At 39.7% G+C, this 26,485-nt stretch overlaps 1 protein-coding gene and 1 long non-coding RNA gene across 3 annotated transcripts; both read left to right on the top strand.

Annotated features, from left to right (window-relative positions):
• Positions 1 to 22,796: 22,796 nt before the first annotated feature.
• On the top strand, positions 22,797 to 24,781 carry LOC117550467. Its single transcript, XM_034222901.1, has 6 exons — positions 22,797 to 22,958; positions 23,340 to 23,440; positions 23,590 to 23,716; positions 23,831 to 23,918; positions 24,141 to 24,381; positions 24,718 to 24,781. Exons 1-6 carry the CDS (start codon positions 22,797 to 22,799, stop codon positions 24,779 to 24,781), a joined length of 783 nt encoding a protein of 260 aa, XP_034078792.1.
• Positions 24,782 to 24,856: 75 nt separating this feature from the next.
• Positions 24,857 to 25,764, top strand: LOC117550416. 2 transcript variants are annotated; one of them, XR_004569640.1, is made up of 3 exons: positions 24,857 to 24,867; positions 25,022 to 25,328; positions 25,440 to 25,764. It is a non-coding gene; the product is annotated as an uncharacterized LOC117550416 (long non-coding RNA). The 2 variants fall into 2 exon arrangements; XR_004569639.1 differs by lacking the exon at positions 24,857 to 24,867 and having other exon boundaries at positions 24,874 to 25,328.
• Positions 25,765 to 26,485: the final 721 nt, after the last annotated feature.

Genomic DNA, 26,485 nt, shown 5'->3' with positions numbered 1-26,485 from the left:
GGGATGATGGTGAGCGAGAGGAGGAGTAGGCGGAGGAAACAAAGTAAAGCTTTTAATCTGTAAATGGAGAGGGGTAATGGCCATTTAAGCATTAAGATACCCGTCCGTCCGTCTGCTCTGTTTGCGTCTCCTTAATGCTCCTTAAACATTTATGAAGGCTGATAACAAAGAAAGGCCGTAGCTACGCTGTAATCAAATCACTGTTGGTTATAGGGCTGTACTCGGAAGAGTGATGGAGGGAGGGAGAAGAGAGGGTGGCTGGGAAATAACTGGAGTGAGAGTGTGAGAAATGGAGGAAGAAAGGGGGGAAATAGAAAGAGGAATATATTAGCTCTCTAAATAGTTGCGTAAAATAACACAATGTGTTGCTGTCAAATACAATAAAGCAGAGTTTACATTACACTTAAACACATCTCTGTCTCTGAGGGTTCCCTCCCAAAGAGTGTGGACTGACATTTCACTTGCTGAGTCAATATCACCATACGGTGCATTTGAATGGACAAATTCAAAGTAGAGTAAATACATTGTAATTACATAGTGATTATAAAATGTACATTTTCAGAAATCTATTTAGTCCCTTTCTCAACAATATATTCCAGTTAATGGAAAATGTATTTGGATAATAATGAAATTATGGCAAACCATTTGTACCATGTCCACCCTGTCATGACAGGGTGGACATGTTTGGCTAATATTAGCATTTAATGAGCCTTCAGTTAGCAACATGATTCAGTTAGCAAGGTGACTGTGTACACTGTAACATTTTTTGCTGTAAATGTACAGTACATTACTGGCTACTAGTTGCATGGATTTCACAGTAATTTACTGTAAATAGGGATGCTCCGATCGATCGGTCACCGATCGATCGGAGCATCCCTAACTGTAAATATTTCACAGTAATTTACTGTAGATATTTTACAGCAAATTAGAATAAAAGTACAACTACATACTGTGACTTTACAGTTGCTATGCCCATGGAAGTACTGTGATATAGCAGTACAGAGCTGTGGTATTATGGTACCTTGCTGTACATAAATTACAGTAATTACCTGTATTTTCACACTTTTACTGTAAAATTAATGCAAGACAGTAGCCAGTAATGTACTGTAAATATAAAAATGTAAATATCATATATTGTAAATTTGACTAGCTAACTGGAATTGTACCATACACAATTGAATCTGCTCAATCAACAAAGAAAAACAAAGAAAATACCCATCTTAACTTTGTATTACTCCATTGAAGTGCAAAGTACATTTCACATGAAACTTTCTACAGACTGTGAGTGTCTTACTTTAGTCCTGGACATGTCCATAGACATCCACTCGAAGTCAGGGAGTTTTCTAAAGAATGTGCTGACATGGGGGTTTATAACGCCACGCTTCTTCTTGGCTTTCGAGCCCGTCTCAGGGTTAATGCCCAGGAAGCACCTGAAAACAATAAGCCAAGACAACAACTTTCAATTTTACATGGATTTATATGTTGCATCGTTTATTTTAAGGCACATGCAGCCGTGCCCCTTTCAATTTAAGTAAATCCTGCACCTCTTTTCTAACAACGTGTACCTCTCTTCTTTGGACGGGGGCAGCCATTGGTTTTGCATGCGTCTCAAATTGGTCGCAACACAGCAATGTGAAACCTGGGATCAGAGAAAAAATACATTAACATATACACATTTCAAATGTTAGAAGAAAAAATATCAGGGACAATAATGTCGCAATGTGTTTTTTGCCGGTCAACATGTCCGTTAAAGTTTAAATCTTCCGGGCAAAATGAGAAAAGTGCCGGCCAAAGGTCTTTTATTGAGCTTTAAAACAAATTGATAAAGACTCTATATTAAACAAACTAATTATAGTAGATTAACTAAATCTAATCGATAGATTTATGATTCGAAATTATAAAAGTAGGGTAGACATGTGGAGATTATATGACTGAACAAATTGTGATCCGTCTCTTAAATGTGTGTCAACCAAAGACCTTATTTCGAGCTATTTTCCAAAATCCTATGGAGAGATTGCATTGCTTTTTTGTCGAGGGAACCGGAAGAAGCTTACTTCCGGGTTTTAGGACGCGTCACTGTGGCACTCTTACTAGTTTAGGTTGTTCCAGAGGTAGATAAAATAGCTAAGTGTGTTAGTTCTAACTTGAAGTGTATGTTTTGCTCCGCTCACCAGTCCATCACAGCGGACAGAGCTGCATCATGTAGAGCTGCAGGTGATCATAGAGCTGCATCTTGTAGAACTGCAGGTGATCATGCAGAGCTGCGTGTCTCTGTCAGCAGCGGCTGAACTGATCTCTGATCTCTCTCTCCCGTCCGATTAGACTTCACTCGCGTTTATGTCCATATCGATCAGATCTAGCTAGTTCTGGCTAATGATATGATTGCCTGTTTATCAAAGGACACCAAACAATAAGCGTTGCTTGGCAACGGGGTGTCGCGGCAAAGTATAGCGCAGCATTATGCATTTGTTTACATGAGGGGTCAAAATGTCCCCTTCAGGAGGACAAATCTCTTTCTCCACATTAAATGTTAGAAATTAGAATTGACTCTTCTTGTCTGTCACATAAGTGGCGCAACTGATGCGATATTGCGCTAAAGGGAAATTATTTTGACCCGAGCGATTTCGATTTGCCGGTCTTCAGCATATTTTACCGGACTATGACCGTTACCAGCTAACAGAAACTCTGAACACCAGATATTTCAGACTGTTTGCAATCACATTAAACACAACTGGAGCAATTCTAAATAAAAGCATACATTTTAATTTAAGTAAAGGGGAACAAAATGCGTTGAATTACCTATCAGAGTAGTGAGCAATGTCAGGGACACATGCAAAATGTTCAATATTATTATGAAAATAGAATATACATGATGAAAATTACTCGTTTTATCAAATAACTCGTTGGGGACGATAAAACCATACAATTATTTAAAAAATGTAGTATCATTTAATCACTTATTATACACACACTGTAGTTAGCAGAGCAGTGTGTGGGACATGCCAAAATCACGTACATCCAATGAAAAAATACGGTATAAAATGAAGGAAACACATTTCAAGAGACTTATCATTGTACTGATAAGTGTGTAAATGTTTGGCCATTTATAATAAGACCTCAGAGTTTCATTATTCTGCTACATTTTCATGATAACTGAGTGATTCTGATGGGGACACCAAAGTTACTTTATAGTTGACTCTGCTACTTCCTAATTTATAACTAGGATAGGATTATACCAGATGTGGTTTAGCTATTAGGTTAGCTAACACCCTGTGGTAGTTTTACACTGTTATATACTGTGGTACATTTTTAATAGGATTGAGTCAGAGCAGGGGTGTTCAATCATGTTCGTGAAGGACAAAGAGTGTGAGCAAGTGAGAGGTCAGAACTGGAACTTTACATAGTGTTAGAGGAATATATTGATTTTATATAATATTTAATAGTTAAACATTTATTTGATTGCTGTTATTGTTTATTGTCATTTTTAATGTATATGTATTTATGTCATGATTTTGTGTTTCATGTTTTCTGTTTTATTTTGAAATGCCTCGTGACCTGTTTTACTTCCTTTGTTTTCCCGCCTTTTCCCGCTCGCCTGATTGTGCTCACGAGAGGCCTGTACTACGAAGCCGGATTTTCGCTTAGCGAGCTAACTTAAGGGAAACTCTGGGTTTCCGGTCCTACGAAGCTGGTTCTCTTCTTACCGGGGTAGATCTCCATGGTAACTTATGCTGAACGGCTAACCTGCTCCGGAGCAGGTTTGGTTCCAGGATAAGAGATAAGTTTATAAGAGATCAGTTTATAAGAGATCAGTTTATAAGAGATCAGTTTATAAGAGATCAGTTTATAAGAGATCAGTTTATAAAAGCTCCGCCTATCGACCAATGAAATCTCTGTGAAAATGACGTTGCCATTTGTCGATGACACTGTGGAGCTCGGAGCGAGCATTTTGAGAGGCGCTCTCAGGCGGGAGAGGATCTTTATGGACAGACTAAACCCTTTGGCTTTCTCTGAAGAGTATTTGTATGAAAGATACAGGTTCTCATTCCACAGCTTCAACATTCAGGTAAATCTTGCACATTCACTTATAGAACACACATTGAAGTCACACATTTAAATATTCACACAGTACATGTTTCACACTTTGACTATCTTTCTCTATAACATGGACTAATTTCAAATGAACATTGATGCTACACTGACTATGATGCTCTTATTGTGGAAGTAGGCTATTGTTAACCCCAAATTCTTTTGCAGGCCACATGTGACGGTATGTGTGAGGGTATGGCAACTGTTCATTCTTATTGTTTTGTGCTTCTTAAACTGCCTTTTGTGGTACTTATTATGGAAATGTTCCTTTATCTTCAGTGGAGTGCTGCTCGGGGACAGGGGTAATGCCTGCCAGCCTTTCTTGATGACCCCGTATCCAAACCAGTTTTAATGTGGCCCATGCCAAAACCAGGGTCAGGATTGAAATGATTTTTGGGATACTGAAGGCCCGATTCACCTGCCTGCGGGGGCTCAGAGTGGCCCCTGAAAGCACCATGTGTTGTGCTGCATAACATTGCCACAATGAGGACGAAGAGGGCCCCTCCTGCAAACCCCCAACCTCCTGATGTGGTAGACCCCATCACCCTGGACTACCCTAGTGGCAGGGCTGTCAGAGAAGCTATCGCTTTATTATTTGCTTTTAAAAAAAAGAACACAGAGAGAGAGAGAGAGGCCTTGGATGATTTTTGTTGGAGTCTTTAGTGTTTTATTTATCCACCCATTCCTGAAGGAAAAAGAGAAAACAACATAATGTTGGTTTACTTTTTCTGTAAAGAAAGAAGGGATTTCTCTTTTAGGTATCCAAAAAGATTTAAAGGTCACCTACAGTATATGCACTTTCATTTGACTTGAAAATAAATGACTGAATGTTACAAAATTACCTGTCGTTCTCTCTCCAATTTTTCCAACTCCAGCTTGTTTCTTTTTAATTAAAAGCTTTCGGTGCTCTATTTGTAGGCCCTTTAATTCGATGTCCTGTGCTAGGGTCCTTTTGTAAAGGGCCCTCACAAGCCTCATGTGCTTCAGCCTGAAACACATGAAACATATATGTTGCTTTAACATTCAAGCATGGCTCACAGCTAGAAAGCTGACAATTTTAAACTTATACTTTTAAATGTAGTTTAATTCATTACTTGTCGTGATGACATTGGCCTAGACGTCGAGGGCACAGGCTGCGGGAGAGGAAGAGTTCCTTCTTCTTGCAAATTGAGCAGCAACACCACGTTATCCCCATCATCTGCAGAACAATAAAATACTTACTCCCACAAAAATAGATATATTATATAATTGTGTTTTATAGCATCCCAGCTGTTTAAAGCTCCCTGTATACAAATGTGGTGGGAGCAGCTGCCACCAGGGTCTGTAGAGACCCCCCCTTCCACCCCTACCATCAAGGGCCGACCCTCATTGGTGCTGAGGGCCAGCTCCTCGGCAGGGGTGAAATCTGGCGGAGCAGGGCCCCCTCCTTTCTTCCTCTGGTAATTGTTTTCCCTGTTGGCTGCAAGAATTGGGAAAACATGTGACCCTTTCCTATACAGTTATGAAACACAGACTAATTTAAGGGTCCCACGTCATGGCCATTTCTACTGATCATAATTCCATTGTTGAGGTCTACTAGAATAGATTTATATTGTGCAATTTTCCAAACTCACATTGGTTTCTCATACAGCATCTCTGTATAGTCTGTGTATTCACTCTCTGTCCTAAACGGCTTGTTGGAGCTCCTGCCCCCCCCTCCCCTGAGCCCAGTGTGTACACTCACAGCCGAAGTAAAAACAATAAGTGTGGCTTGATATTGAGTAAGAAAAAGGTTTATAACGCCGTGAGCATGGGTCTGCAGAGAAGCCCGAAAAACGTTTACCCATTTAAACAGTCGTGGTAGATACCTTGTTTGTTTGAAACATCATAAATACACAAACAACAATGAATACTTACAGGTTGTGTACCTGAATCTCCCGCTGGTCCAAACAAAGTAGGAACAGTATCGTTCTTCAGTGCCCTACGCTGTACATATCCGGCATGAATCGCTGAAAGGTTTGGGAAGCTTTGTTTCGTGAAATGCTGGCAGAGGGTGTGGCCTCTGGGTATCCCCACGTCACAGTACCCAGGAAGTAAACAATGGAAAATGAGAAATCTCCAACGAGGTGTTTTGGGGCAGCACAGACTGTGTTAGAGTTTTACTCGCTACAGGGTGTACTTTGAGGGTTTGTGACTCTGCTGACCGTTTACATGCAGACAAACCTTCATAACACACAAGGGGACGGGTGATAACCAGAAAAGCATGACATGGGACCTTTACGATCTCAAAAGAGGGAAACTTACAAGATTGAATGATGTTCTTACTTACTTTCATTTGTTCCCAGGTCCTTTTAGACTCGCCGGGGTTACATCTGAAAAAAGAAACAACAAATGTCATGTACAGCTTGAATTAAAAAGAATGCTATAAAGTAAAAGGATTACAAAAATATTAGGCTTAAAGTCCACTTGTGACCCTCGGGCGATGATATTATAAAGAAAAAAAGGCTGCCACTCAATGATCAATTTGATATTTTAATGACTATTTATCAGATAAACTACAAAATTAATCTGGATTTATTTTTGAACATGACTGCCAACCCTAACAATACACTTTTTAAAGATGTGCAGCTGTTACATAGGACGGATTTGACTTACGCGTTCTCGGAGTCTGCAATCTGTTGCCAACTGTGTTTGCGACTTTTGGCAGCAGCAATCGTATTGCTTTTGGCCTTTATAATATGTTTTAGATCCTCGTATCTCGTTTCAATAAAGCTCGCTTTTTGTTTGTACTTTTATACCTGCTTCCTGTCTTAATGTGTTTTGGTCCTACCTGTTGCTCAATCCACGACAATGTAGTGCTACCATCTAAGTTAATTAAAGTTAATATTTATGCTTTCATTTTGAAGGCAGCTTTGGGCACCAGGTGATTTGAGTACTTGGTGATCAGGAGACAGGTGGAGGTGTTAGCGCACCAGCGAGGTCAAATGTTTTTTACCAGGGGAAAGACACAGGAGAGGCGGCGGGACAAGATTAATAAAACCTTTTTTCATCGTATCGTATGAGGTTAGAACATTGGAATACAATTCATGAAACGCTGTTCTTGCCTGGATTATTCCCCTGTGTAAGATCCACTAGCTGTTGTAAAATGATGATAACAATCTATTTATAAAATGTACATCCTTGTCATAGATAGACTAATAGCTACATCTAACCAAAGGATCATTAATAATGTTGTGTGTAACCCAATTTATTTACAATATCCTTCCATAGTTAGTTTATTAATAAACCTTAATAAACTCATATTTTGTGTTTAATTGTTGTTACTCTTATTACTAGGAATAGTAAGAATCTTTTTCATCTTAATCTCTACTGGGTTTTCCTTGTAATACGATAAGGGTTTTTAGAGAAATACAAAACAAATATTTGACAGTTCTCTGATTGAAACATGTATTGAAAAGCTATTTATTGCTTTACATGACCAATTTAATGACAGCGATTTACGATCTGCTCACCACATTGTCCCCATCATCTTAAAGTTGCATTTTTGTACTAAATTGAAATTGGGATGTCGTAATAATGGAATTATAGTGTTCCATGTGTATTCTTTCCAGAGTTATTTTTAATGAATGTTTTTGCACAGTTGCACCAATCGGCTGGTGATATAATGTGCAAAATGTATTTTCTTATACATTCTTATTATTTTACATTATATTCTCTATAATTTGTAAACCTTTTACTATTCCTTATTATTAATAATAGGTTCTGGAAAATCTGCTTTTGAAACACTGCCAAACAACCAATTTGGTGTTTATGTCCCATCTACACCATGTGTTGATTCATAAAATCAGTATCCATATATCCTATCTGGACATAAACATTTCTCCATACAATTCATAAATGCATGCAGAAAAGAAATGGCAGCGGTCCTGCTGACGCAATGTGCTCTGCATGCATTTCCACCTCTGAGATGTGCTGTTCCTCAGATAACATGTCTAGACACAGATTGCATTTTAATCCCAGGTTTATATGTGAGAGTGCTTTGGGAGTTTGGTGCGTGAGGATTATGTATAGTTTATGCATAATTGTTTGCATGCATTCTATTTGTGAGGGAGGGTCCCTATCTCATACTAGCGCCCGTCATAGTGGCCCCTGGCTGTCCCCTGACAACTGCAGCATCTATCAATAAGTGGGATGCAAAACAAAAGGTTATGGAAAGGTGAGGATGAGAAAGAGTGATAAAAAAACGGATGTTTATATGGCAGGGTATCAATGTGTTCGATGTCCTCTGGCTGTGTGCACATCCTCGATACATTGTTTCTTTTTGGGGCCTGGTCAAAATGTGGTTATGAATGATCAGTTCAGCATGACTAATGTTAATCACCCTCATTCCCTGGAATATTAATCCCCCATGAATATGTGTAAACCATTCTACAGTTGGGTTGAAAATCCAATTTAGTATACTGTAATGTTTTGCCCATGGCCTTAGTGAAGGGATCTGCAGCAGCACCACAACAACCCCTCTCCAAGACATCACTAAACTGAAGTTAGACTTTGTTGTATCAGATGTTGGGTCACATGTTCCACTTTTAATGATCTCAGTTTGGAATAATTGAATTAGTTCTATCTTCCTCTTCTTGTTCCTCCTCCTCTCTAACACCACTTACTCCACTTCTATCCTCTAATCCAAATCTCCCTCTGACCACTGATGGGTTCAGGTTTGTGCTGATTCACCGTAGATGTCGCTGAGACGGCACGGCCAGGTAACAGTGACTGGGTCAGGACAGATAAAGATGAATTTCCTTCCAAACGCCGGTACAGATTGCAGCAAAAGTACTTCCTCGTATACAATCTGTATGGCCTATATGTTGGTAGCTCGTCAGTCAGTCATCCGGCTGGCTGGAGAGGAGGTGGGGGGGGGGGGGGGTTACTCAGGGTAAATAGAGCCAATCACAGACAGAAAAACAGCATTACACACCACATTAGGTATCATCTCAACTCCCTCTCTCTCTCCCTTTCTCCCCTGTCTCTCTCGCCCTGTCTCTTTCTCCCTCCCCAGGTGTGCAGCCAGCTGATAGTGTCGGCTCTATTTGCTCTTTCACTTGAAATTCTCCAGAACTAATAGATTCCAACAGATTCAACTAACTCAATACTGCTGATCTGAGCTTATTACAGCCAACCAGCCAACTAGCCCGTCATTCAACCAACCATCCGGCCACGGAACTGAACTGCAAATATAATATATTATGATGTATGCATCGGGAGGGAAATCTATAATTCAATAAGTTACTCTTGTCTCACAATGAGCAGAGGCAATGCAGGACGCTTAACCTGTTAAGCCCTGCAGGGGGGCTGTGGTTTTCTTTTTTCACGAAACTGTGTCTCATTGCTTCTTAACATTTAAAAACCTATTCATGTGTCATACCCATGCACTTAACGGGAAGAAACTCAGCTAACTGACGATACGAACCATTTTTACCGAAACAATACACAAGTCTCACAAGAAGCGTCTAAATGAGCCCTGAGCGAAAAAATGCTAACACACTTAGTACAGAACTCACGGTAGAAATACTTTATTACTTATCGGATCTGCACAAACAAGATATCAGCAAGCAAGATGACAATTGACTAGCGGCACCGAGTTGGGCCGGTCGGCCGGTCGAGTTTCCCGGGCTGATCTTTAATCCCAGTCCGCCCCTTATCCAATGTGTCTGTGTCACTTTGAAATGATTACTAATAATCCATTGTAATATTTATGGCAAAAACTGAGTTTTCATATAGCTATATTATGATAGCTACGAGAGTGTATGACAGCTTCCGGTTTTGGGCATTCTGGCTGCGCATCACTCTATTCACCAATGGGTAATGTTTAACTTCCCCTCGATTCTATTGGCTCTAACAGTAAAAAGAGATGTCAATCATCAAAATCGACCGATGGGTTCCAGAGATATGGAAAATCCACCCAAATGACCCCAGAAGTGTTCTTTTTTTCTAAATCTCTCTAAAAAGGTCAAATGAACAGGTTAATAACGTCTCTGATATGACTGCTTGCTAGATGGCATCCACTGCATCTCAACAATATGTAATAATCATATATTGCTTGAGTCAGATAAACCTACACTTTAATGCAGAATGCTAAGGTTAAAAAAAACGTTTAGGCACATCATGCACTTCATGTACTATTGAATGATACGATTGAATAGAGTTTCCGTGACATATTAAGTCAAGCAATTAAAAAACATGTTTCACTTCGAATTTGGTATGCTTGTTGCACATGCTTTTTCTTTTTGGTGCCTATTCTCAGATCCAAAGCTTGAGCTGAAAATAAACCTTTAACACTTAGTAAACTTCTAAATAAAGTGGAGATGGAGATCTCCACATCTGGTCGTCTTGATTTCAAATGATCTTGTTTTGCCAATGGGAAATGTAAACTTGCAACAGGCTCAACAACTGCCGTAGATAATGATGAAAAAAAACCATGGTGACAGCCAGCCATGCAGCCAGTAGCTCCCATAAACCTTGCTTGGGGTTGGAATACGTTTCGATGGATCTTGACACACATCTTCTGACCCCCCGACCAGACGAAACGTCACAGAAATTGGTCCGACTGACCACTGAAGAAAGATAAGAGAGCTGGGATAATCAAACAATTAATCAAATTATATTTATAAAGTCCAATATCAGATTTATACAAACACCTCTAGCATTTACAAATCCTTCCAGAGTCAAACAGACATTTTCAAGACATTACATGTAAAATACTGTGTTTTCCTAGTACAGTTGACAAACAAACACGTATCCCATTACCCCGCAATCTCATTCACACAAACATACAAGGGGGGGACAAGGAAATTAATTTTCATGGATCCATCTATTATGGGTGGGAGGGGAGGAATGTATCCATTTAAGGAGAATAAGCCTCCTGGCAAGCAGAGTGGTGAATGCAATAACTTGTTGTATGGTAATGGGTGCATTGGGCATCAGAGGAATTCCGAAAAGGGCAGTGAGGGGGCTAGGGTCCACTGTCTCACCTAAGACCTCCCTAAGTGAATCAAATATTGCAGACCAGAACTCTGATAGTTTAGGGCACGACCAAAACATGTGCATGTAGTCAGCCGGAGATTGTTTACATCTATTACATGTGTCAGACCTGTCAGGGTATATCCTGGCCAGTTTAGCGTTAGTGTAATGTACTCTGTGCAGAATCTTGCACTGCAGTAAGCTATGCCTTGCACATATAGAAGAGGTGTGTACCAGGTCTAATATACGTCCCCACTGATCATCTGACATGTTAATCCCAAGGTCCTGATCCCATACAACTCTAAGGGAATTTAAGCAAGTAGGATTTATCTTAAAAATGTTATTATATATAATGGAGGTGAGCTTCCTTGAATCGGTCTTAAGTGATAGGAAAGAATCAATTATCAAATCAGGAGGCCAGCCTGGAAATTGGGGGTATTTCTTTTCCACAAAGTGCCTGATCTGAAAGAATCGGAACAAGTGAGAACTTGGAAGGTCAAATTTGTTTGGCTAAATCTGCAAACGAAGAGAAAACACCACCAGCATAAAGGTCGTTAATAGACCGCAGGCCTTTGTCTGACCAAGTCCGGAAGACAGGATCCGAGCACAGAGGGAGGAAAAAACCTGATGACGCTTGTAAGCCAAACTGCTTCCTAAACTGACCCCAAATCTTTAAAGTGTTAGTTACAATCGGATTGCAAGCAACTTGTTATCTCTTGTTGCACCATAAAAAAGAATTAATCTGCTGGTCAAGTGCTGAGAAAAAGGATTTATTTATAAATATTGGAATGTGTTGGAAGGAATATAAGAACCGAGGTAGCACCACCTTTTTTATCAAATGAATGCTTTAAGGAGAAAGGCAAGGAGGACCATCTAGCTAAGTCTGCTTTAGAGCGCTCTACTAATGGACTAAGGTTCTTGGCAAAAAGCTCTGTAAACGATTTAGTAATATGGATACCCAGGTATTTGAATCCCTCTGAGACCTTCTTAAAAGGAAAGAGAGCTTGGGGAAGTTTTTCAGCGAGGGTGTTACCAGGGAAATATTCGCTTTTCTGGAGGTTGAGTTTGTAGCCAGATAGCTTCTTAAATTGCTCTAAAATGCTTAGAATTATAGGAAGGGAGAACGATGGGCTGGAGATATACAGTAAAAGGTCATCTGCATACAAAGAGAGCTTATGCAAAAAAAAAATCGTTGCCTAGTTTGCAGAAGTTGCCTCTCGTTCTTACCAGTTGATAACAGATCATATTGAGATTGAAGCTGAAGCCGTTTTTTATACAAAATAGAGGTGGGATTAACCGAGTATTGGCTGTCTAAATTTCGGATATTAGCTGAAATTTCTGTCAATTTGGATTGCTCCAATTTCCTGAAATGTGAGACAAAAGAAATGATCTGCCCACGAAGATAAGCCTTAAAGGACTCCCAGAGTATATCATTACCAATATTTGGAGTGTCGTTTATCTCAAAGAAAAATGTGATTTGTGTTGCAAGAAAAGCCTTACATTTGGGTTCGGACAGCAAATGTGGGCTAAATCTCCAAAATGTAGAGAGTGGTCTACCATGGGGAAAATCGATTCTACAGAAGTGGGTGCATGGTCTGAGATAACTATGCTATGGTATTCACAGGAAAGAACGTTATGTAATAGTTTATCATCAAGTAAGAAGAAGTCTATCCGTGAGTAAGTGTGGTGGACATGTGAAAAGAAAGAGAACACTTTACTGGAGGGAGACTTAGTCCTCCATGGGTCCCTCAAGCCCAGCTGGTCGGCGTGAAATTGTAGGACTTTGGTCGATTTAGATAGAGTAGACTACTTAGTGGACGATCTATCAAGCTCTATATCCTGGACCAGATTAAAGTCACCTCCAATTATAATTTGATGCTCATTGAGATTAGGTAAGTAAAGAATTTGGATATGAACTTGTCATCGTCCCAATTCGGAGCATATAGCGAGGCCAGGACCACAGGAATATTTTGTAATTTGCCAGATACTATAACGTACCGGCCGTTCGGATCAGATATAGTAGTGTTTAGTTCAAAGGCAATAATATCCCTGTGTATAATAATAGCTGCCCCTCTAGCCCTCTCGGAAAACCTCGAATGAAACAAGTGACCCATCCATGGCCTCTTGACGCGAGACATTTCCGCCGTACGGAGGTGTGTCTCTTGTAAAAAGCAGATGTCTCCTCTAAGGTGTTGCAAATGTGAAATTACCTTGTTGGCTTTAGTGATATTGTTCATCCCTGTTAAGCCCCAAGCCTGTTTTTTAAGTCTCAGGCTCGAAAATGACATTTCCAGAACAAATGGCCATAACTACACTGTAAAATATTACCATGATTTCACAATATTTAGCTGTAATATTTTACAATAAATTACTGTTTTACCACTTTACAGTCTTTACCTGTAATGTTCACAATATAATACTGTAATTTTGAATTTCACAGTGAAATCAATACAGGCACAGTTAATTACTGTGAATGTACAGGTTAAATGATTACCAGGATTTCACAACATGTTACTGTATTATTTCATAGTAAAATATTGTATTCAGACCATCCTCTGTGATAACACAACAAATTAAGTGATTTTCTTGCTTTTATTGCTCTTGCTTAGCTTTAAATACTAATGTCTTTCTTTGGTGCAGGTGTTTCCCATAGGGTTTATATTTGATTTCTGGTTAGGGGGGGGGGGAGCTCTGGGTCCTACGGTCCGTGCTGTGGCTGGCTCGGGTTCCCTCCTTCTGTTTGTTACTTTTGGCCACTCCTCCAGACCTCTTTTTGTTTCCCATTTCGCTTGTGTGAGCAAACTGCTGATTATCAATAAATGCTCGTTACCATGTACCGGTTATTGCGTGTATTCTGTCATTTTGGGTCTGAGCACGAGCCACTACCGCGGAGTAGAGGTTGGGGCCGTAACAACATGTCCAAGACACTGTGAAATGTACTTTGCACTTCAATGGAGTAATACAAAGTTAAAATGGGCATTTTCTTTGTTGATTGAGCTGATTGAATTGTGTAGTTATGGTAAAATCCCAGTTAACTAGTCAGATTTACAATATATTATCGTATTATTTACATTTGTATATTTACAGTAAATTACTGACTACTGTGTTGCATTACTTCTACAGTAATAGTGTGAAAATACAGGTAATTACTGTAATCTATGTACAGCAAGGTACCATAATACCACAGCTCTGTACTGCTATATCACAGTAATTCCATGGGCATGTCAACTGTAAAGTCACAGTATTTAGTTGTACTTTTATTCTAATTTACTGTAAAATATCTACAGTAAATTACTGTGAAATACTTACAGTCAATTACTGTGAAATATTTACAGTTAATTACTGTGAAACCCATGCAACTAGTAGCCAGTAATTTACTGTAATTTTACAGCCAAACATTTTACAGTGTACACTTCTAAAAGGGGAAAATTAATAGTCTTTTTTCTCAAAGTAATGAAAAACCTGTGAGTTGGATGTAGAAAAGTCAGAATCAATATAGAGGTTTTTTATTTTAAAGAAATTCAGATTGAACATAGTAAAAAACTGTAAATTATAGTGTCCGTCCAAAAATTATGTTTTACTTAAAGTGAAAACTACCCTTGGATGATGGGTTAGTAGACTAAAAGATTTATGAATCCAAAGTATAACATATAATATGTACCCTGTATCAAGATTGATGCAAAACAAGTTAAATTTGACCTTTTTAGAGAGGTTTAGCAAAAAAAAACATTTCTGGGGTCATTTGGGTGGATTTGACCTGGCCTCCCTTGGTCGATTTTGATGATTGACATCTCTTTTTAACCATCAGAGCCAATGGAATCGAGGGAAAGTTCCACATACACACAGACCAAATAAGGAGTGAGAGTGACGCGTAGCCAAAACCGGATATGCGACACACTCTGGTGGCTACCATTAGCAGCACATTTTTATTCTCAGATATTTGCATACAAATTGAATTATGGATTATCAATACTTTTTTCAAAGTGACAGACACATTGGATTAACCTATGGATTAACCTTCAGCCGTGTTTTCTCTCATTTTAATGCCATTGAACACGACTTTTGATCAGAATAACAGCTAAAGTGAGCATATCTCCGTGTTTTGCTACCTAAAGCTACGTCGTGTGTTGTCTGTATTTGCTTCCCCTGTCACGAGTTCTGATCGCTCAGTGATGATCCTCATATTTCTATAATCTGTGGAATCTCAGGATGTTAGCTAAACTTGTTCTTGCAGATCCAATAAGTATATCGATCGGTATAGCTAGAGTTCTGTGCTAACGGCGTTAAGATTTTTTCGCCCAGGGCTAATTCAGAGGCTCAGCGTTAGCCTTGTGTTTTTTTTGCAAAGTATCTAGATGGGCTTACAGTAGCCCGCCATTGTTATTATACATCCATGTAGTCCGCTGTATAGAAAACTGTAGTTTCCCCACAGCAGACGCACATTCATGACGTCTGCTGGCGCATCATAAATACGTCGGATAGTGTAAGTGCAGTCGGATTCTCAAAGCACCGCTGTCTCTTTTCCTAAGTCCTTTTGAATTCTCCTATCCACTATTCCTTAACCCTGTGATGTTTCACACAGAGGTCAAGGAATAGTGGATTTTTGGACAATTCGACTGCAACCCTTATTTTGAAAAGACCTTCTGTGTTGAGTTGTGCGTTTGGGTTCATGCCTCAGAGTTCGGTATTGACAAAAATCCTCCAATTCCACTGCAAGAGATCATAAATAGTCAGTTCAAATTCCCTCACTTGCTCTACCCAGTCATTCCTGAAAAAGTATCGACAGCATCCCCCACTCCACCCAACGTTGGTTTTAACTTCGACCCTACTTTCTCCTTCCCATGCCAACCACGTCACCAAAACGGTTGTTTTCCACCTCTGGAATTATGCAACCCTCCTCATATATTGCTGCTGCCGGAGATCACATCCATGCCCAAATCACTTCCAGGCAATAGCAATAGCATCCCCATGGCTTGCCAAAAAATATCACACGTAAACTTCTGCTCACCTCCACCCATCGGCCATACCACATCACTCACTCGTTCACAACCTCTACTGGCTCCCAGGTAAAAACAGGATTGACTTCAAAATATCACTCACCACCTACAAATCCCTCAACAACCCGGCCTCTTTGTATCTTTCAAACCACCTGCACCGTCACATCCACCCACTGCCTCAGGCCTGGAGATGCAAACACCACAAAAACCACCAGGACTTAGCTCCGTATCGGGGGTGACATTGCTTTTCTGTTGCAGCACCCTCGCTCTATACCCCCCCCCACCCCCCCACCCCCCACGACTATATAGGACAGTCAATCAGAATCAGAATATCTTTAACCATCCCACAGAGGGGAAATGTACAAACCAATCACACTACCATCCTTCAAACAGCCCTTAAAAACTACCTCTTCAAACTTGCTTTTTCCAGTTAAACTCCCCCCTCCCAACATCATAACTCCACCAGTTCTTACTGCTTCCTGTTCCATCGTTTATTTTCGTCTTATTTATTTAATTTCATATTGTGTTTTTGGAAAAGCTCTTTAAAAATTAAATGTATTATTATCAATATTACTTGTACTGCATGGAAGGTTGTTTTTTTGTCTTCACCAATGGGTCTTAGTTTGATGGCTTTAACAGTCTTGGTGTTGAGTTTATACCAAGATTCAGAAGAAACAAAATGAGAATGTATACACTGGGTTGAGTGCATTTGTATAGCATCCAAGGTACATTGCAACCTGCTTCTCATTTACACACATACTCACACAGCCATGGCAATGGCCCAACCATTGGGAGCAATTGGGGTTGCTGAAGGAAACTTGAACATGTGTAAAGAAGAAACTGCTCTACTTGTGCTGAGCCACAGCTGCTCCAGGAGGAAAATAGATAGTGTGACAGCATACTAACCTATTCTACACCTCAGGGGATCAGTAGACACTATTTAAAATTTGAACAGAGGTTGGTAAATATGCTGTTACCTCTGTGAGAGCCTAAGCAGTACTGACTGATTCAGCAAAAGGAAATTGTATTGAGAGTACAGCCTGTCCTCCTACAAAAAACGACCATATAGGCCGATTGTTCAAGCCCTTATTACGACCCAGAGACACGTTTTAAAGGGTATGTTGTTTCTTACACGACCACTAGAGGTGCTCTAGTGGTCGTGTAAGAAACAACATGCTCCCGGCCCGTTCATTGCAAACGCTCCGGAGGGACGTTTATTCACAAATAACCCTCTCTGGAAAATCCTAAATTGTGGAATGGTTTGGCCATTAAAATGCTTTTTGATTCGATTTCTGGCGAGAAGTGTATATTGTACTCTTAGAATCCACATCCAGTCGATGTGTAGGATCTATAGTTTGATAGATATTACGAAGATGATTTGAGGTCTCGCCAGGATAACGTGTATGCAGCTTCCATGTAAAGTTAGCGTGGGTGAAAACAGTTTTTCTGGTCTCGAAGTTTTCATTATAAAACCGGATATATTCCCCTCACTGTCAAATGAGTACACCGTGATATCTGCATTACTCATCCACTAAAAAACATCAGTTTATCCTTGTTAATTACACAATATTGATTGGTTTAAATTGTGTACAATGCTTTTGTGTTTTTAACCTTCGATTCAGAGAAACAAATAGCTTTTTAGGAGTTAAGACACTACAGTTTCCGAAGACACTACACTACCCAGAATCCCCAGCTATTGTTTGGGACTACAACATCCGCCTCGCTTTACAAACCCCGTCATTAGTCATCAAGCCCTGTGATTGGATATTGGAGTGGCAGTGCGACAAGGTTACGCTGAGCGTCAAACAGCTCTATGAAATGGAATGGAACCACGGCAGACTTTCCAAAACTACACATGCTGGCTATTGTGTGTTTCACAACATGTTCTATGGCACGTCTCTTTATAAGACGTATTTCCCACAATTAGAAGTTGCCAGTATTCAACTGTGTACACCCTGGAGGTTTAGGGGATACGAAACACAGTGGTGTTATCAAATTTAAAACATATAATTAATAAATGGGTGAATTAATATACCCACATGACACCTAAGGTCAGAAGAGCTTTATTTAACAGCTGGTCTTATGTCTGTGACCCCTTCTGTTGTTCATTGATAAGCCTGAAATATGCACTTGTATAGGTTCAGAGGCACATTTTGCAAATATGGCAGTAGCCATCGATCATCTTAAGATAAGATAAGATATACTTTATTGATCCCGAGTTGGGAAATGTTTTTGTTACAGTAGCATGTACTACTTTGTTCTACTCCACTACAATTCAGAGGTTAACCTGGTATTTTTACTCCACTACATTTATTTGAGTTACTTTGCAGATTCTGATTAATGATGTGAAATATAAACAACCCTTAAATCAGACTTTAGTTACACCTGAGTCAAATTCAGGGAAGGTCATTGTCAAGTGCCAAAATAAACTATGCAATATATTGGACGTTAAGTACTTTGTCAGACTTCATATTTATCTGTGGATAACCCCAACGTTTTTTTCTTATTCAAAAGAAGACCTTAACTTAAAGTATTCTTTAATGTTTGAATAAAGCCTTATTAGTTTGTCTGTTTTGCACATCCTCCTGTTAATATCTATCGTCCTGCACTAAACGGTTTTATTGTAGAGATCACTACAGTATCTTCTTGATCTTTTCTATTCTATATTTCTATCATGCCTTCTACTTTCCCCCAATGTTGTATGTAGGCTACTCTTAATATTTAAATGGTTTCATCAAATAAAACTTATTCAACAACAACATTCAATAACGGGCTTTAACCACTAGGCGGTGCGGGTTAAAACACCAGTGGTCTAGTTAATAAAACATAATATCAAACATAATGACTATTAACTTTATTGTGAAATTAAAACAGAACGGTAAAGGAAAATACAGTTTCAGTCTCTCGATTTCAAGCTTATGCATTGTACCATGAACCTGTATAGACCTGTAACAGTCAACTGCATGAGGAGTTGGAAAGGTAGTAAATAATATCTTTAAAAACGACAAAAGAATCCCTTTCTATCAGCTGTGCACCGTTATGGTGTAAATATAACCTATATACCAATTGGATCAAATATAAAAGTCAGCCGAATTAGTGTTGATACTGCAAGGAGACGTATTGTGTGAAAAGAAATGTAAGATGTTGTTTAATTGCTAATATATTAATGATCCACGTCATGTATTCAGTTTTGGCGGCATTTCTTACAGTTTGTCAAAAGGTCTTCTGATCAGGGCTCTATAAATACATATCTACGGCAGATGTGTAATATTTAATGCAGCCGAACCGTGTATTACAATGCCGTTATGTGATGACTTCCAAAGAGAAAAGCAAGAACACTCAGTACTTTTATTTAAAAAAATAAATAATCCGATTTCACATCATATAAACACCATATCCCGAAATGCATTGCGGCTAAAACAATCGATGTTTTAGCCTATCAAAACCTCTGAAAAAAGAAAGGTGTCTCTCAGAATCGAAAGAGAAAAACCTATCGGAAAAACACAAAAGCATTGTACACAATTTAAACCAATAAATGTCGTATACAGTAATTAACAAGGACAAACTGATGTTTTTTAGTTGATGAGTACTGCAGATATCACTGTTAAATCATTTGATCATTGGTTTTATTATGAAAACGTCGAGACCGGAAATACTGTTTTCACCCCGTAACTTTACATGGAGGCTGCCGCATACCTCAAATCATCTTCGTAATATCTATCAAACTATAGATCCTACATATCGACTGGACGTGGATTCTAAAAGTACAATATACACTTCTCGCTAGAAATCTAATCAAAAAGCGTTTTAATGGCCAAACTATCCTACAATTTAGGATTTTGCAGAGAGGGTTATTTGTGAATAAACGTCCATCTGTAACGTTTGCATTCAACGGGAACACTAGAGGGCGAAAGCTTTAAAACGTAATTATAGGACGTAATTATAGGACGTATTAAGCGCTTGAACAAACAACATATTTGGTCGTAATAAGGGCATGAACAATCGGCCCATTTGGTCGTATGAGTTGGAGGACTTGTTGTGAGATTAATGCCAGTGGATAGGTACTTTTGTTATTATTATTAAGGTGGGATTGGGAGCATTAATGTACTCGGAAAATGACATGACCTTTAATATTACTGTATGGTAGAATATTTGTCCTGGTACAGCTCACAGTTTCAAAATAAAAAACACTTTATCCTCTGGGGAGCATGAATGTTCTCAGTACATTCAGATCCATATTCTTTGTTCATGTTTACAATCAATCTATAATTTATCCATACTGACTGTAAAAAACAATACTTTTATTATGTTGGTGTTTCTGTTTGAATACACTGTATTATTTTATTACTACGTATTTTACTTTGTATTTCCATCCTGGAGTACTGACACCGCCTCAGTGGATATTTTTCTCAATTTCTTCCCATTCAAAGGTTTTTGGCTGTGACGAATGGGCAGTAAACACAGGAACAGGAAGTGGGCTATATCTCAAAATTGCTCAGTGGGTAGACAAGTCCTAATTGTATCTGTGTGAAGTGTTCACGGGTTGACGCGCTTTTTCTCGGCACCTTGCAGCTATATTTGGCAGCTACAGTTAAGACAGGTGCAGGTGCACTGCTGTGGTATACAATCACCAACCAGCACAAACACATCCCAGCTACTGTCCATTACAGCACTAGTCCTAACATGTAGCTGATATAAAACTGACATGATGAGGGTAACATGTGTACAGATCAGTGCATTCAGTGTATCTTGGTCCCTTCAGAGAGCATTTTCTGTTTTGTCTGGAGAAAAAAGAGTGTACTGCTGTGAGCATAAAAGCCCAAACAAGACATCTGTCACTCACCTCACAGAAATGACACACTTGGTCTTTTGGCTTGATATGTTTTATATGAGCAATTATTTATATATTAAAATAACAGTCTGATGACTAAGTGCATAGTTCTTTGCATTTGTTTTCCTTCATTCATAACAAAACATCATAGTACACCAATCATGAACAGTGTTTTATTTCAGTCGACACATCACAAGATTTAATTTGAAATGTACTTCAAGCTGTACATGTGGAGAACACATCCATTATTTTCAAAACATTTATGACAGTTTTATCCAATATTCATTGTAAATATAGACACTGTATTGATGGTTGTTGGCGGCTGGTCCACTAACGATGAAGACAAACTTCTGGATGGCCATGGAGTGTGGAGACATTCATGATCCTCAGAGGTTGAATCCTACTGACTTTTTTGTTCTCCTGACTTTTCAGGAGTTTTTACTTATCTAGTGGAATATCTTAACATAAAATAAATAATTGCACATCAGATTGTCATGGTTCCTCTACATCTACAGTGAGGCAACATTGGTGACATCTTAAGCAGTGACGGCTGGCCACTGCTTAGGGCACCGCCTTCCATAAACCACACACAAAAACATTATTATTATTATTAATAATAATAATAATACTAATACTAATTAATTATATAAATTGTCAATATGTGACCTGTTCCATCGAAACCAGTCGCATTGACCCGAAGACACATTTTGAGTTGTATACACTGTTGGAAAGAGGATATTCCTAGCTTTCTAATGATATCAGGATTGTTTTTGTACTCCAAATATTAAGCAAAATATGTCACATTATATAATGACTGTCACCGAGTCATCATTTTGAGAAAAAGGCCTTCAAAGTTTCCTCTTCTCTGGAATCCATCGATCTGATTGGTTATTAGCGGAGCAAATGATCAAAATAATACGGAGGGAAGATATTTTCGTTTGGATTGCTGGTCTGGGGGAAGCCCGCGAGTGTTTGTGTATACGTGTGTGTGTGTGTGTGTGTGTGTGTGTGTGTGTGTGTGTGTGTGTGTGTGTGTGTTTGTGTAATTTTGCGTTTGTGTGTATTGTGTTTGTTTCCCGGGGAAAACATCTGAATTTATCATCTGAATTTGCCCAAACAAGTTTAATATTCTGAAAGCCAAGACTTTGTTTAATTGAAATCAGATGAAAACAAACTGTAACGGACCCTGCGGTGTTATCTATGATTACTATACGCCTTACATTCATAATTTCAGCAGAGGGAGGGGGGGCGGCGCTGCGGAAGAGCAGATTGCGAGTGAGAGGTGTCATCTTCCCTTTACAAGCTTCAAAAATGTATTTATCGTGTGATTTTGGAAATAAAAAATTCATATTCTGAAAGCCAAGACTTTGTTTATTTAAAATCAAACAAAACACCCGAACCCTGAAAAACTATTTTTTTACGCAAATCCACGTTTATTTTGAAATTAGTCGTTGCGACTTCCCACTGATTTCGATAGAGCGGGTCACATATTTGTGTGTTTAAAATATGGAATGCACCCAGATTTAAAAGTAATTAGCGCAATATATATGCTTTTCCTAGTACACCGTATGACTGAAGTACTGTGCTGGGGCGATGGAGAAATAGCCCCACGGAGGCGGGTCTCTGTAGCAGGTTCGCCAATAGCTTGGTTTCAGTCACGTGACTTCTATGACGCGCGAAATTCAAGTGGAGGTCAGGAAGTGAAAACGCAATCATTCATCAACGCAGGAATCATGGAGGACACCGACTATGTCAAACAATTAAATGAACCTGCACGCCGCATATATCGTGAAAAAATCACAGCACACATCGGATACGATCCGTATCAGCTGAAAAAAAACGACTTTTCTCGTGATTTATCCGATTTGCCCGCTGTCCAGGCGATGGATATCACCAGCTACCTCGTCCTTCATACCTCCTACTACACGGCTAGCCAGATGAAAGCGTATAAAAGCCTGGAAGCTTTCAACTACTTCGTGTGTGGATGGGTGAATGACCTCGGCACCAAAGAGGCATTAAACAAATGTCGCCTTGTTTTTGCCCGGGTGAGTGTTAACTACCTATACCTTCTTACCTCTAAGTAGCATTATTAGGAGACATCTAGCTAGCTAACTTTAGCTACATGGACTCATGTAAGGCAGTGTTACGGCTGTCGCCTTGCCTTCAGCATTAACTGGCCTGTGAGTGTGTTGTGTGTGTATATATGTGTATGTTTGGTATGTGTTTAGCTTAGGATATATTGTGTTTTGTGTGTATAGACAGCTCAGAGCCTTTGAACAGCCTGCACGTTGTTTATATCACTCTATGTTGAGGTTAATATTAAAAACAACCTCTTTACCAAGACCATCTGGTTATGTGTTGCTTGTGATGTTGTTAAATGTATGTTACCAACTCGCAAGTTGTGAACTGGAGCTTCAATTGTGTAGGTTAACCATTCCCAGAGGTCTGGAGAAACACCATTAAAAACGTGGATTGTAGCTAAAGAAGATGGAGAGGTTGTTACAGCACACTGTAACTGTATGGCTGGGTAAGTCATAAAATAAATATCCCAACCCAAAGCATATTTGACACAACACTTAAGCTCAGACAAAATAATGCCTGCTATAATATTCATGTTATACCATTACTAGCTTTTACGATCAATCTAGTTATTCTAGTATGTCTCTGTCTATACAGTTTGTCAGAATCCTGCTCACATGTTGGAGCAGTTCTGTTTGCAATCGAAGCAGGTGTGAAGATGAGAGAGACTGCATCCTGCACCACTGAGAAGTGCAAGTGGCTAATGCCATCACATGTCAAAAAGGTATTCAGACCCCAGTGGTCAGTCAGCTGTTCATGCCGTCCTTGCCTGTCTCATTGTTACACTGCACCTACATTTATGTTCACATACATGTTGGTCTGTCTCTCACATGTGCAGATTCCTGCTGCTCCAGTTGCGATGATAGACTTTTCATCCGCAAAATCCAAAAAGCAAAAACTGGATGATGCCATTGCTGGAAGGACAGGTGAGAAGCACACATTTCAGCGTCCCACAGTCCAGGGTTCAAAATTGGAGCGAGGATCAGAGAGGTATATGCAGTTTTTCAAGACTTTGAGCAGAAATTCCCCAAGAAGTGCTGCACTGATGTCCAGGGAACCATATTACAGAGAATTTGTCCCTAAATCTGTGAGCAAGCTACCTAAACCACTACCTCAGTATAGGACACCAGAGAAGCTATCCCCAACAGAGTTGCAGAATGCATGCCAGGACTTCAGACAGGAAGAGCTGACACAGCCACAGGTCCAGGCAGTAGAGGAGGAGACCAGAAACCAGAGCTTATCAGCAATATGGTTTAGCCAAAGAGCAGGAAGGATCACAGCCTCAAGACTGAAACAGGTTCTACAGACTAGTCTTGCACAGCCATCAAAGTCCTTGATCAAGTCCATATGCTACCCAGAGGCATACAAGTTCTCTACAGCTGCAACAAGGTATTTATTAGGGATTAGGGAGCCAATCAGAAAAGCAAACTGTATACAGTTTTTCTCAGACGCGGAGGGATACCGACTTGTTGTGAAAAGTAACTTACAATTCTACCCGTGGTATACGCTGATTATATCACGTATATCAGTAAGTTACAGTACAAGTAACTTATAACTAAATTCATTATAAAACATGATTCACAAAATATTCAATGCATAAAAATACAGAGTGTGTGTGTGTGTGTGTGTGTGTGTGTGTGTGTGTGTGTGTGTGTGTGTGTGTGTGTCTGTGTGTGTGACTGACAGGTGTATGGATGCAAATACGAGGCAACTGCCCGAAAGCAGTATGAAGGAGTACAAAGTCTGCACCACCAGGGTTTCAGCTGTAAAGACAGCGGGCTTTGGCTGAACCCTCAATGGCCATACATGGGAGCGTCGCCAGACGGAGGTGTCACGTGCACCTGCCATGGAAACTGGTAATCTGGTGAGATAAAGGTAAGTTATTTGTTCAGTATTGTGCTACAGTAAAGCGGGTAAGTATAGGATTGTGACGTGATCCTGAGTCTGGGGATCCTCTCCCAATACATTTTGAGCTGCAGACACTTATTTACAGTACAATATATTACTTTTCTTTTCATTGAACTTTTAGTGCCCACACAGCAAACAAGAGGAGGCCAATCTTCGCCTGTGTGCTGGAGAACAGGGCTTCTGTCTCGTCAACGATGGGGGCACTGTGAAGCTGGACAGGAGACATGCCTACTACCATCAAATACAGGCTCAGCTCCACCTCGTTGATGTTGACTACTGCGACTTTGTTGTCTGGACTAAAAATGACCTCTTTGTAGAGAGAATTGTGCGTGATGTGGACCTGTGGGACAACATCATTCCCAGAGTTGAGCGTTTCTTCAGACTGTGTTCTCCCTGAAGTGTTGGGACAGCAACTTACAAGGGGAAAGGTAAAAGTCATAAAGAGTTGGTGTGCTCATTTTTTTCCACAAGAACATGATAGTGCATAACTATCAGGTGACTAAAAGCCTCCTCTCCCTGTCTGCTGTTCCATTTTTCAGTTTCAGTTGCAAGATGATCAGGAGGGAGAGAAGGCGTGATTACCAGCACCTGTGGTCTGTCCTGGTCCCGGAAGTTGTGGTTCTCTCCTTGTTGCATTATTATTACGTGCCGTAGTGGGTGCTGGTGTTTGGGTGTGTGTGGGTGTCTTTTTCTCTCTCCCTCTGATCTCCCCAGGTGCTCCCAATCTCCAATCAGCGCCTCCATATAGGACATGAGGAAGGTTGCAGTCGCTCTCCCCTTATCTTAAGCTTTGTTTGACAAGTTGGCTGGTGAGCCCTTTTTCGTTGTGTTAATTAAAAGACCACTTTATGGCGTCAGAGATCAGTTTCCTCTCCTTTTTCTCTCGGCCGGTTATGTTGTGTGTCGCTACTTCCCTTTGTACCCCTATATTTACAAGGGAACGTAACATTTGCACAGTGGCAGCTCTTTAACCCGCATTATAGCACCTTCATATTCACTGACCACACTCACTAGAGGAAGTAGGGCTGTGTGATATATTGCTATTGTAAAAAATATGTTTACTGAAAAGATTAAATGATACTAAGACTGAATAATACATGGTTTCTTATTTACATTTACAATAACCTCAATGGCCATATATGGGAGCGTCACCAGACTAATTGTCATCTCTAGAATATTGTTGAATGAATTAAGCCTGAATGTAGATGAAAGTTGTATATTGAGTAGGGCTACACAATTTTCAACACAAAAAGATGTTTACTGAAAAGACTTGAACACAAGATGTTTGAACACAAAAAGATGTTTACTGAAAAGATTAAATGATACTGAATAATACATGGTTTCTTATTTACAAGACTACAGCTCCATGACTTTACTCCAATGGGACGACAGACACTGACAGATTAGACAAGGCACAGCAAATAACCCCAATCTTGTCAATTAATGCTAGTGCCTCACCTGGTTTTGTTAGCATGTGCTCTATGGGCACAGCCCTGCTTTGCAGAATCTGATATTTTCTTCTGACTAATCCTATGACTCTTTCAACATGAATACGCACATTAGCTATTTTTCTTGTCTCTTCCAC

The sequence above is a fragment of the Gymnodraco acuticeps genome, unplaced genomic scaffold (genome assembly GCF_902827175.1).
Source record: "Gymnodraco acuticeps unplaced genomic scaffold, fGymAcu1.1, whole genome shotgun sequence".
Lineage (NCBI taxonomy): Eukaryota > Metazoa > Chordata > Actinopteri > Perciformes > Bathydraconidae > Gymnodraco > Gymnodraco acuticeps.
Note: the sequence above shows the minus strand (reverse complement) of the source record. Positions and strands in the feature narration are given on the sequence as shown.

Bases quoted from the DNA above. Each gene is read 5' to 3' on its own strand.
- LOC117550467 (XM_034222901.1), top strand. From the start codon at position 22,797: ATGGATATCACCAGCTACCTCGTCCTTCATACCTCCTACTACACGGCT. The intron at 23,441-23,589 runs GTAAGTCATAAA...CTGTCTATACAG, and splicing joins CACTGTAACTGTATGGCTGG to TTTGTCAGAATCCTGCTCAC. The intron at 23,717-23,830 runs GTATTCAGACCC...TCACATGTGCAG, and splicing joins TGCCATCACATGTCAAAAAG to ATTCCTGCTGCTCCAGTTGC.